The sequence below is a fragment of the Annulohypoxylon truncatum genome (assembly GCF_022578515.1).
Source record: "Annulohypoxylon truncatum strain CBS 140777 unplaced genomic scaffold F4807scaffold_49, whole genome shotgun sequence".
In the NCBI taxonomy this organism is placed as follows: Eukaryota; Fungi; Ascomycota; class Sordariomycetes; order Xylariales; family Hypoxylaceae; genus Annulohypoxylon; species Annulohypoxylon truncatum.
The window spans coordinates 66,102-78,024 of NW_025953835.1; the positions used below are offsets into that span (position 1 = coordinate 66,102).

Below are 11,923 nucleotides of genomic sequence, written 5' to 3' on the forward strand. Positions count from 1 at the left end.
TTACTCGATCGGGGAAAGTCGACAATTCGGTCGGGACTTAAGGCGTGGCGACAGGGAACAGAGTCGCAGTCACCGCGCGTGAAGCGTCGCATTGAAGCTTGTCATTTCTCCTAACGCGCATGAACCGCCCGTCACCTGACCTCAAAGGATTGCGTTACCATTCTATTGGCGCTGCCTCGCTGCTACCTCGATAAGCGCCGACTTTACCATATATGTATGTGCGATATCGAAGCGGTGAGACAAAGTTCTTTTTTTCCCCTTCTACAAACGATGTAACTGTGATACTAGCTGTGAACTTATGCAATCTTTGCGATGAATACCCATCCAATGTACGTTGGATCTTTGATTGCCGCTGAAAATAGTGATACTTACATCATCGAACGCTGGGTATCTAAAACCAGGTAAGGACTAAACATACGATGGTTACCTAAGTAGGATCAACCCTTGGGTTTGTGCCTAAGGCTTGTAACCCCACTACCAAAAATCTCGTCCCGCCTCTCCTTCTTGTCCCAAACGATTGTCCCGTCGCTCTTCCGCTTGAAAAACAGGACGCGATGCTCCGGTATGAATTCCTCATGGGTTGTCTCCGACTTCCACGAATCGACTGGCCTCTCCATCACTCCCGAGAAGCGGTCTTCATAGCCGATTATATAATCGCTGCTATCCATGCCTTGGTCCCACCGTATTCTGTTGAGGACATCACCAGCCGACCGAAATTTTCCTTCATATGCTGGCCTGCTCGGTAATTTGACTGTCGAGTCTTTCTTCGTTCGCGGCTCATCCGGCTCTTCTGCTTCCATGGATGCCCAGAATTCCGAATCCCCAATATCGTCATCCTCAGCTTCAACTGTATACCTTGTCCAGTCTCGATTGTCGAGCCGCAGTTCCCTAACCTCGGATCTAGGTACTATTTCTGTACCCACCCAGCATGACTTGGGATTGAAATACTTAGGGTCGCTCACGACCTGACTTTGAAATTTATCCAACGCCGCTCGTATGCGCTCCAAAGCAACCATCCTATCAGCTATCCTATCTTCTTCGTTCATCGATTTGCTTTCGGGGTTCTTCATTTCTAAGCCGACGAGATAATGCCCTTCGTAGTCCGTATCCTCTTCGGAAGCGCCCTGATTTATAAAACGTGCTGGCCAGATTCTCGGGTTCACTTGCGGTACTTGCTTGCTGAGATCTGTTTTTACATCAGTATACGGTCAAATTCCAAGTGGGACAGTAATGAAAATGAACTCACCTGCTAGGAGAGAGACACATTTTGATCCCAGCCATTCCACAAAGCTATTGCCCTTCGCTAAAGACACGCTCCAGAACTGAGCAGTGATCTTAATAAATATCTTATACGTTATCAAAAATTCCACCACGCCTATGTCCTCGCCCAGGAAATCCGGCCACGTAGTCATAAAATGTGACAACAGCTCTTGGGCTCTCTTGAACTCTTGAGAAATGACATAGACAGTAGGGCCAGATGCGGCCTGTGCCGTGTTCAGATGGGGGCCATAGAAACCTAGGATCGACATTGATTCTTGTGCGGTTCGCCTATATCTTAATGTCTTGTGGGAGAACGTGTCATAAGCCGTGTGTTCCGCCCAGTTGAAGTCCGCGTAGTGGGTAAAGAAGGTCGTCAAGAGCGTTGGGGCAGATATGGCTCTACCGTGACACGATATTAGCTTGTAGATGCGTGACAGCAATACTGATATCTGAATGCCGCCGAGATATCCAAATTTGGCGGCGTAAATCCCACGTCGCTTCGCCCAGCACTTGATAAACCGGTGCGCCAACTTGAAGACGGCTAGATCCGGAATTGTTCGCTGGAGATGACAAAGATCACGCAGCGGTTTCAATTTCGCAAGGACCTTGGGCGGCAATTTGAAGATGGTGTCGGTTGGAGGCACTGACAACGCGCGTGGCCATGTCTCGGCGATGGTAGTTGCTGAGCAGTACTGCAAATCCATCTTGATATGCCCTACCTCTAACTCGAGCAATGTACCAGAATGAACTTCTATGCGTCGGAGAATCTTGATACCCCTCGGCGCAGCCTTGCGAAGCCGTTGGATAGCCAGGGTAAAGAAAATATTTGAACTGGTAGGTCCGATACAGAGACAGTTAATATCTGAGGCTGTAGTCCACACCCCGAGTCCGTATGACCCAATGGGCACTATCACAAAAGCCGGAAGGCCACGAGTGTGACTAGGTTCGTCTTGCATTATAACCTCCTTAAGTAAGTTCAGAGCAGTCTCCCTCATTGCAGTGTCAATTTCGGAAGGGAACTCCGGTTGGTCGGAAAGACAAGCTGCCAGTCCAGATGTATCCTCTATGGGCCAGGTTGGGTCCGTTTCCACTGGCAGAAGAGCCCTTCCGACTTCAGGTACTTGACCCAACACATCCGTATAACAACTTAACGAACATCGGATTCCCCAGTGATCGCTACCATATGAAAGTTGTCCCTTGGAGTCATCATTGAAGCCATCACTGTTAGTATCAGCTCCAGGACTAGCCTGCAGACTCCCCTTGCTCTGGCCAAACATGTTGAAGCCCGTCACTGCAAAATCCATACCTCTGACCAGGATTCTGTCATAGCGCTGAGGTCTCTTTTGAAGATCATCGGGAGCGCTATTTGCAGCGAGATCATTCACTGTCGGGTCGACAGTAGCGCCCTCTTCACCCCCTAAAGCGTTGATATCATGCTGCTTTCGGTTTATATTTGGTGGATGGCCACGTTGAACACGTGAAGAAATATACGTATCCACTAGGCCTGCATCTATGAGCATCGCTTCAAGTTCAAATAAGATACTCTGGCTATGTGGAGAGATGTTTTCCCTCCTGACCGCTGTTTCGATAGCGTATGTACTAGTAGGGATATTGAAATCTCCAGCTAGTATCCAAGGATTCCAACGATGTTCTTTGGATATATGACTGAGGACAGATGCCAGTTCATGTTTTTTCTCCTCAATGGAATAGTTTGTTAGGCCAGAGGTAAGGTGGACGGCGGATAGAACGACTGGCAGGAAGATTCCATCATATTGCTTTCCGATAGTACTGAATTGGACAATAACTGAACCGCTCTGACCGCTTGGAAGTGATATAGCATCCCAAGAAAATGGCCATTTATTCAGCACCACGACATTAGTATGGGCTGGTAATGGCTCAACGTCGTCTTGATCAGGAGGACCGCTCGAAAAAAAGAGATAGTTTTCTCGAATGTTTCTATCCTTGCAAAGTTGTGAGAGGAAATCATCCGTGACTTCTTCAAGAACTAATACGTCCGCTAGCGCCTCCTTCTCTAAGAGGTTCTCGAAGATAATGGAATATCGATCCCGTGTTGGGGGGTCACCAATTTCCGTGTGTATGTTGTAACTTGCGACGGCTAAAGATTCCGGGGCTGTCTCCGCCTGGCGAGGAGTGAAATTGACCCCTAATTGGATCCATTTGGAGTTGTCGTGGGAGAAAGTATATGGAAGACGAGTTAATGGAACGCTTGAGTCAATAGTAGGTCTGCCATCTGCAGCATGATCACTCGTCTCGTCTTCTTCCTCGGCCTCATCCTCGTAAAAGCTGATTGGATTCTTCACCGTCAACAGTGTTAAGGTCGAAAGGTCAATCTCCCCCCAAATTCTCATCTGGCTAGAGAGACCGGCATTGATACGTGCTTTATCCTTAACCCGTATTAGGATGTAAAGTTTGTCAATTGTCCATTCAATCGGAGGTAAAAGGTTGAACTTTTTGACGGTGTCCTTGTTCTTATGATCGTTTGCTTCGTAGCTGTGCCCAACTGTCATATGCAAGGGGCCCCGTATATCTTGGTTCAATTGCAGAGTGTCTAGAATAAAGTCCCTCAGGCGTAAGAGCTCGCGCGTACGCTGTTGATTTCCGTCGCATCTGAAAAAGATTGCATGGTCCTTCTTCTTGTGGGTGAATGTGCCTAATGTTTGTAGCTGCATTGATGGGTTGAAGCTCACATGCGGTGAACAAGACCTTGCCTTCTGTAACCGGTGAACGATTAAATCCGAAACTTCCTGGAGGGAATGCACTGGGACGAAAGGATAGACAAGGTTGATATGTGGCGGCCATGTCTTGTATGCTGGGTCGTAGACCGATCTCAAATGGTCTACAGGTGCCCAAAGGTGTTTTGGTGGGATGATACACAGCGCCGTGTCATAAGAGTCGAGAGAAACCCTCGAATCGTCGGAATCATGTAAAGCCATAGCTCACTAGAAGAATACTATTTAGCTTAGGAAAATGAAAAAAAGAGCAAATTAAGGAGTGTTATTGACTAGGTACTATGTAGAATCAGATGGCGAGATATATCGAGGGAGCTAGGAATGGATAGCGAAGTAAGTAATTATGTTCAGAAGTATCAATATAAATATTTACCAAGTAGTAATTCACATCTCTCATCATCTCTTCCTGCCTTCCTGACATTTGGAACTCTAGGCTGCATCCTGAGCTGCGCCACTAGACCCAATTACCCACCTGTTCGGCGTGAGTCAACCGGGGATCAGCCACTTTAGCGTGCCGTAGGCGTGCCGACCCGCTGAAGATTAGTGGGCTTCGGGCAGATCCTTCTGTGGGTATTCCCCAGATTACAAGATTGGCTAGGACATTGCATTCGCCTGCATCAAATACGAAAGCGATGAACGTATATGTGTAGCTAAGTATCTCCATATATCTAATCATTCTTCGTCACTTCAGAAGTGATTAGGAACTAGTATACGAATTAGTATACGATGTGGTATGAATAGTCCCTGCAAGTAGGACACCTAGAAATGAGAAGCATTGTGGTAGGTAGTATGATCTAACGGTCGGGTTCGGCAATGAGTGACGATCAGATTCACTATCACATTCTGCTATATACCTAGGTACCTTAGAGAATGAGCGATTAGTCATGCAGTCAAGTCGCGTAAGTCTAGAAGAACTTATCCATAAATTTTGATGTCATTTGTATAAGAGGAAATATAGTTAGGAGATAGAATTAGAGGAGGATGGTCTTTTAAACGCTTTTAAACTCGAAAAGGTTCCAGTCTACCCCTCTCGGTACGATTCCCACCTTCCGCCTTTGTAGGTAGTATAGGATTGCGGGGTTGTATAACCTAACTCCGGTCGATCAAATAGGGGGAGGGGTAGAGGGGTAGAGGGGTAGAGGGGTTTTATCTTTACTCCTTTTCTTCTCATCGTAAATGCAAGTTTTGAAGAACTGTCACTTCAAAACCCGATTGTTTAGACTTTCTAGATGATACTACCTAGGTAGTTAACATATCTGTGTGCGTATTTAAATACCTAGGTAGGCACACAGGGGTAGACAAGTAGATACCTACCAGGCAAGTAGGTATCTCAGCTTGTGCAAGACGTTATTCACTGCTTGTTTATGGAAACCTCTTGTTTCCAGCTTCGAAAAGCGCCGCCTTATTCCCTCATTACCTACCATTCCCTTCATATAAACCGCTGTTCGCATTTCCAGGATCATTTGCATCTGGCCACGTGTGCGGAGAGTGCATTAAATATCTTGGAAGTTATCCTATTCGACGTGTGGAATTATCTAAGACTCGGAAACGCGTGCGGATAATTCATGTATAGTGACGACGTGGTTTGTGATGCGGCACTTTGCCATGTGCTTCGTCTCCCCGCACTGCTATACTTGGCCGGCTAAGCAGGTTGGCTGAATGGTAGCGAGACTTCTCGAAATTAAATATCATGTCTCGATGCTCTCCAACCTTCATCCGTCTATAACCTGATTTTTTCCCACCTATCTAGAGAGATAGTCCGAACTCCGATCGTTAGGGTTTCATATGGATGGAGACGGTCCGGCCCTCACGCTAGGTATCCCACCTCCCGAAACGGGTCAGTATACACCTGCTTCCGGTGACGTTATGCTTAGAGAACCGACCAAAACCTATAAGAACGGCAAAGATGTAGAGGTCAATATCTCTAGGTCTATGTCCTGCTGCAGACTCCTTTCACATGTCGGGTTGGCAGTATGGACTCGTCCACAAGCCCTTCAGAACCAACTCATGACGAGAAATCTAAGACACTTATCATTGTAATATGTATCGTCTGCACCGTGGCCACGATTGCGGTGGGACTTCGCTTCTATACTCGATTGCGTTTACTTAAGCAACTCGGGGTTGATGACTATCTGATATTTGTCGCCTGGGTTAGTCAACGATGACCATACCTAGTTTATCAAATACTAACCATCCCCTTATCTTCAGGCCTTCACCCTAGGCACTGGGATTTCCCAATGTATGAGTAAGCAGTTGATGAATGCTCCTGATGTTAAGTCGGCAACTTTTCATACCTTATAGATACGCGCAATGGGCTGGGTAAACATGTGTGGGACCTGGATAGCGCTGGCGAGGTTACGAAGTATCTGAAGGTTCGCTATTTTGTTCTCCCCCTTGAGCAATGCTTAGTACTAACAATAATCAGGGTTTCTATGTCTCCATCGCACTCTACAACTGTGGCCTCCTTTTTGTCAAGCTGGGTTTCTTGACGCAATACTATCGGGTGTTCTCTCTCAAAAACATGCGGAGGACCTTTATTGTTGCCATGATCATAATTGGTTGCTGGTCTCTTTCTCAAGTCATTGTTGGGATATTTAACTGTCGACCGATTGATGGCTTTTGGGAGAAAACGGCCGATTCCAAATGTATCTCCCACTATCCTCAATGGTACAGTACGTGACACCAAAACTTCCCCCTTTTCACCCCTTTAGCCAATCCTGCGGCTGATTGAAAAGCCGCTGCTCTTAAGCCATATATGATACTTCTATAGTCTCTTCTTGGAGGAGAAATTACTAACTCCTACTGCTATAGTTAATGCGGCGGGAAATATAATGACGGATATCGTGATCCTCGTGTTGCCACTACCAGTACTGAGGCATTTACATATGCCTCGAGCCCAACGCGTTGTTCTCATAGGTATCTTCAGCCTCGGGTTCTTGTGAGTTCCAGTACGGATAATTGATTAGACAGCGTTCAGCTAATCCATGATCCAGTACCTGCGCTATATCTGTCGTCCGTGTGAAGTTTCTCAAGCTAGGAGGCGACTTCACATATGCAAATGTACAGGGATCGAGTTGGTCTATCGTCGAACTTTGCTCGGGTGTCACTTGTGCATGCCTGCCTACACTGCGACCCCTTATCTCTAAATGGATACCTTCCCTCTCGAACCGCCTTCACAAGCCAGTGGGGACTTACAAGAGGCACTCCGACGCATGTAGAACCACTATGCAGAGAGCAAGTCGACATATACGCTTAAGCTCTACCGCAAGCAACCAATTGAATACGAAGAGTAAAGAGAAGCTTTTCTACCGCGATGATATAGAGGCACATGCGAGTGACGGCGCAGATGGCTTGGATGGCATCACGGATATGAGAGAGAATCGGGGAAGCGTGTCAGGTCACGAGCATATCTCGCCAACCCCACCAGCGCGTGCTCATATAGCGTCTCAAAGGCCGGCGGCCTACTACAGCTGGATGGAATCGTCTATCACTACGGAGATCGGCGCGGACAGGAACAGCCAGAAACTTGATTCTAACGCAAATTTGTCTGAAACTGTCATTCAAGTTCGGCACGATGTCGTAATGCAAAAGATATAGTTGCATCTCAAGTTAAAATGATGAGACAAGACACATCCTTTCTTGCTTTTGAGGAATATCGTGTCCGATCTGCGAATAACAGGGATCTCCTATTGTACCCAGACTCCACGCGTGATACATGTTATTTAGTCAATATCTACACTCCAGTGTCAACATGAATACCTGGGTAGAGAAGTCTGACAGTTCTGACAGCTCTTAGCATTGAGGCCGATGATATTATAGAGAACAGGGTTGGTTGGTAGATAGTAGAAAGTGTGCTACAGTAATAGCGAGGCATATTATTGCGATTGGAGAGATATATCGTGCTGGATGGCCCCTTTTCTAATTATAATTGCCCCTACGAAGTGTCCACCAAGTTAAGTGGACGATGGTCCAAGTTTGAGTATCGCATTAACGACTAGGAAATATCATTAAATACCTATCGATGAGATCCTTTTCCTCCTGGCCGAGTAACTGCCCCTGGGTATCTACCTAAGTATGTAATGATCCTTACGTCCATATGGGTTAACGCCACGCTAAAGATAATCATACCGTTTTATAAGTCTGAGGGCGGTCTCATGCACGTTTCATGAAACAAAGCCTCACACCGGGCGCTCTTCATTATGTTCCCCGTCGTTCCCATGCTATCCTCAAAATCTACGTCGTCGCTCGTCTGGCCTTTCCCATCGCCAACGTGTACATCGCTTAGATAGCCCGAGTCTGGCGGAGGTTCGTAGTGGTTGAATAGTTGAGGATTGACGACAAGACACTTGAGTTTCTGGTCTCGACAATATCCAGACAACGCAACATCATACGCCTCATCGCCTCCTTTCGATAACAGAGGCAGCATTTTACGTGCGCCATGCTTCGTAACGCCAAACCCGAAAGTGCAGACCGTCAACATGGAAGTTTGGACCTGACGATGTCCTTCCGTCAATTTCTCCCTAAGAAAGCGCTTCGACCATCCGGAGTATAGGTCCGTTTCGCAGCGCGAATCATCCGCATAGACACGAGGTTCGGCCATGTCATCGGTGATGATAGAGCCGCAATGGCCGAGCCACAAGACATCCCAGTTCTTCCCGAAAGGTGTAGGGTCATCTTCTCTAACGCGGGTATAGGCCCGAACGTTATCGGAAACCAAGCGCATCTCTGACTTGATCCGAACATCCCAATCGACATCGTCTTCTATGATCAAGGCAGTCTCGAGGTCCGAGGCTATGACATACTTCAGAAGATCGAGGTGTGAAAGCCATGCTCTAGCCGAGCCATATTCTGGTCTCTTGGCGCCTCTATCAGCGCCAATGTTCTGAAATGCCCTTATCAAGTCATCGGAGTTCTGCCCCTGAGGCGGAATCGTAAACTCCAGGCCCGTTATGTGGCCTGCTGCTTCAAGACCTCGGGTTCGCCAACTCGGCTTCGACGAGAGTGCCAAGATCTTTTGGAACTACACCAAAGTCAGTGGGCAAAATAGCATGGATGGGTAGGGCCACGGAGATGGATGATGCGGGATGGCCCAAGAGCCAAATACTTACTCCAAGTGTAGAGTTCGCTGCGATTTCTCGTGGGGAAGACTTCGATTGACTAACGATAGACTTGTGTTTCTGCAATTGTGCATAGACATTGTCCCGACTTTGCCAGAGTCCCACGACTAAGATGACGACAACAAGAGCGATGACAGCACACCTGGTACGTTGGACGGTTCCATAGCCTGCCCAGTTCGGCCGCAACATATTGCTATCGCGACAAGGTTTTGAACCGAGACCAGAGGATCTGTGGCCGGCCAGAGTGTGGATAATCCCGAAAAGCATTCTCAAGAAACATAATGAGTATGAAAGAGGTGGAGTGGTGTGGGAATGAATACTCGCCGCCAGAGATAAAGTCGTTAATGTAGATCTCAGTTGGAGCCTGCCTTCACTGTTACGATAAAAATAGCAGCGTCGTCCGACCCTACACATTGCCGTGAAGATGATCCAATAGCCTATTGGCCGTTGGTCACCATTAAACCGTTGGTACATGAGAAATGTAACCTACGCCGCTCACAGCCTGTCCCGGCTGCACTGATCGCACTCACCGGTTGACAGAATATTCCTAACACATAATTGTGTGCTGTCATACTGCTACCAACGCAATATACAGTCAAATTAGTATGGGGTACATGAGTTACATGCCAGAGTTTCTGTATCTCATCAATCGCGAATATTCAAGCATCCGGCACGGCTATAAGCAGCTCAACACATAGAATAATTGAGGCTCGTTGAAGTATGGTCACTTAAGCTTCTCACGGCTATCCATAACATTGAGATATTGGTCAAGTTGGAGCCTCGGCGCTTAAAGTATGGGTAGGACTTTGCGGAATCCGTGAACTTTTAGCGAGAACCGCCAATCTTTTCCTTAAATATGCGCCGTTGGTTCAGCTCTACGCCAAAATGTTTTGTGAGTGGCCCAGCAGCCTAAGCCCATGCTGCTACGTACCATGCGCAGTTCCAGAATGGACACTACAATATCGCTTCGACTTCTTAGACGTTTTCTATGCTAGGAATACTAACAAGAAAAGTTGTGATTCGACAATTGATAACATCCTGTGTGATTTTGGTATATCATCCGATAATTTGTAAGTTTCTCCCGTTCTCTACGTGGATGTGACCTCCACGTTGATCTCTCCTCGTCATCCCTTCGTTTCCAAGACATAGGCATTTTGCCACTCGTTCACCTTTGCCGTAATGTCTACTCTTTTGTACATATTTCTAATTCCCTGGCTAGTTATTGCACAAGACAATAGACCTAAAGATCCGAACAATTATTTCATTTATCCTAAAGCTGCCGGACCTCAGTATAGCAATGATCCCTCCGTCTTCGAGTCGAATGAGAACTTCACTGTCGGGCAAGCTCAAGCCCAGCCATTCAAATGGGTCTCAAATATGACCACCATGGAAATCATACTTTGCCAAGAAGGGAACCCAGATTCAGTCCTAACACATCCACTTACTGGTTCGGTTTTCCATTCTCAATGAACGAGATTTTCTCATGTGTAGCTACTGACTCGCAATCGAAGGCTGTTTCGACGGTAGTTCAAGGAACTTCCTCTATTGGGATGGCTCTATAGGTGATATTGACCTCAACAATGGCACCCAGGCTTACTTGGGAGTGTGGAATTGCTCAGAACCAGGTAGCTCACCAGTGTTCTTTTCCCACTACATCAATCTTATCAATGCATCTACTACATCTAGTACTATATCTAGTACTACTACGATGTCTGCATCATCTATGGCTACAGCCCCAATGACATCTTCAACGCCATCCACCGAATCTTCTCCTTCCCAGGCTAGCACGCCATCTACCAACGGGTCATCAAATGCAGCGGCGATCGGAGGTGGCATTGGAGGCGGCATAGGGGGAGCTCTCATATTGATTGCTGCGGCATTTGCATTTTGGAAATATCGAAGTGGAAGAGATAAGGGTCAGCCAGAAGCCATCCAGCAAATTGCAGATTGGCCAAACCACCCAGAGTACAGCGCCATGTCTCCAAGTCAAGATTTGGGAGTATTCAAGCCATCCTACCAGCCGTCAGAACTTAGTTCACACTCACAGAGGGTATCAGAGCTCCCTCCGTCAAGCGTTACAAGAGCCGTAGCTCCGGATTCGGGACGAGTACATGAGATGTTATGAGACGAACTACGGGAGTTATCGAAGGGGTTACTTGATACGTTTAACGGCGCTAAGATGTTGGGAGGGAAATACCTAAGTTTAATTAGAAATGATACCTCTGGAGTGGCTTTGCATTACTATTATCCATTACACCTCGTCAATAATTTCATGGATCGACACATATTGTGTTAGTACAGGACTCAAATACTTGGTCTTTTATCTACAGTCTGATCTGTACCCAAACTCTCGCAGCCATCGTTGCGTATCACGTCTTAGCCCATACAATATGTTGTAAGAAAAGGTTATCGTGATAACTAGTACCATGCGTCCAGATAACAGCCAAATAACTGGCTTTTAACAGCTTAACTTGAGCTCACCGCTTGATTGACATGCTTTGCATATAATTGGAGACATGAGATATAGTTGGGCTAACTCATGGATTACAGTGGCAACTATTTTTACTTGTTGGTTTTAATCAATATCGTGTCGGTATGGCTTTGACAATACTACCTTTCTCAAAAGGACTGTGACCCCCTTTTCATATAATGCATCAATACGTACATCCAGACAATGGCAAATTCCACGAATCACATACATATTTATATTAGGATGAAACGTGTGAGTTGTAATAATAAGCTGCATTGTTCAACGGGAAATTGTAGGCCTAGTGCTTAAAATCCGAACAAAACCCG

General features: G+C 46.6%; 4 protein-coding genes across 4 annotated transcripts; 2 read left to right on the plus strand and 2 right to left on the minus strand.

Annotated features, from left to right (window-relative positions):
• Positions 1-356: 356 nt before the first annotated feature.
• F4807DRAFT_300446 (uncharacterized protein) lies at positions 357-4,339 on the minus strand. The gene is made up of 2 exons (XM_047994925.1): positions 1,247-4,339; positions 357-1,186 (listed from the first exon to the last, which is right to left on the minus strand). Exons 1-2 carry the CDS (start codon positions 4,212-4,214, stop codon positions 438-440), a joined length of 3,717 nt encoding a protein of 1,238 aa, XP_047849438.1. The 5' UTR covers positions 4,215-4,339; the 3' UTR covers positions 357-437.
• Positions 4,340-5,983: 1,644 nt separating this feature from the next.
• F4807DRAFT_465155 (uncharacterized protein) lies at positions 5,984-7,607 on the plus strand (the record flags this gene model as incomplete). The annotated part of the gene is made up of 6 exons (XM_048002241.1): positions 5,984-6,160; positions 6,219-6,255; positions 6,312-6,382; positions 6,436-6,682; positions 6,822-6,948; positions 7,004-7,607. The coding sequence occupies 6 exons, from the start codon at positions 5,984-5,986 to the stop codon at positions 7,605-7,607; spliced, it is 1,263 nt and encodes a 420-aa protein (XP_047849439.1).
• A 535-nt stretch (positions 7,608-8,142) lies between these two features.
• On the minus strand, positions 8,143-9,316 carry F4807DRAFT_454293 (glycosyltransferase family 25 protein; the record flags this gene model as incomplete). Its single annotated transcript, XM_048000559.1, has 2 exons — positions 8,143-9,030; positions 9,119-9,316. The coding sequence occupies 2 exons, from the start codon at positions 9,314-9,316 to the stop codon at positions 8,143-8,145; spliced, it is 1,086 nt and encodes a 361-aa protein (XP_047849440.1).
• A 724-nt stretch (positions 9,317-10,040) lies between these two features.
• On the plus strand, positions 10,041-11,544 carry F4807DRAFT_445018 (uncharacterized protein). The gene is made up of 3 exons (XM_047999696.1): positions 10,041-10,197; positions 10,347-10,574; positions 10,639-11,544. Exons 1-3 carry the CDS (start codon positions 10,116-10,118, stop codon positions 11,250-11,252), a joined length of 924 nt encoding a protein of 307 aa, XP_047849441.1. The 5' UTR covers positions 10,041-10,115; the 3' UTR covers positions 11,253-11,544.
• The last annotated feature ends 379 nt before the right edge of the window (positions 11,545-11,923 follow it).

Excerpts from the sequence above, each read along its gene's own strand:
- F4807DRAFT_300446 (XM_047994925.1), bottom strand. The coding sequence starts at position 4,214 with ATGGCTTTACATGATTCCGACGATTCGAGGGTTTCTCTCGACTCTTAT. Across the intron at positions 1,187-1,246 it reads ATGTGTCTCTCTCCTAGCAG|ATCTCAGCAAGCAAGTACCG; the intron begins GTGAGTTCATTT and ends ATGTAAAAACAG.
- F4807DRAFT_445018 (XM_047999696.1), top strand. The coding sequence starts at position 10,116 with ATGCTAGGAATACTAACAAGAAAAGTTGTGATTCGACAATTGATAACA. Across the intron at positions 10,198-10,346 it reads GGTATATCATCCGATAATTT|TTATTGCACAAGACAATAGA; the intron begins GTAAGTTTCTCC and ends TTCCCTGGCTAG. Across the intron at positions 10,575-10,638 it reads CCTAACACATCCACTTACTG|GCTGTTTCGACGGTAGTTCA; the intron begins GTTCGGTTTTCC and ends TCGCAATCGAAG.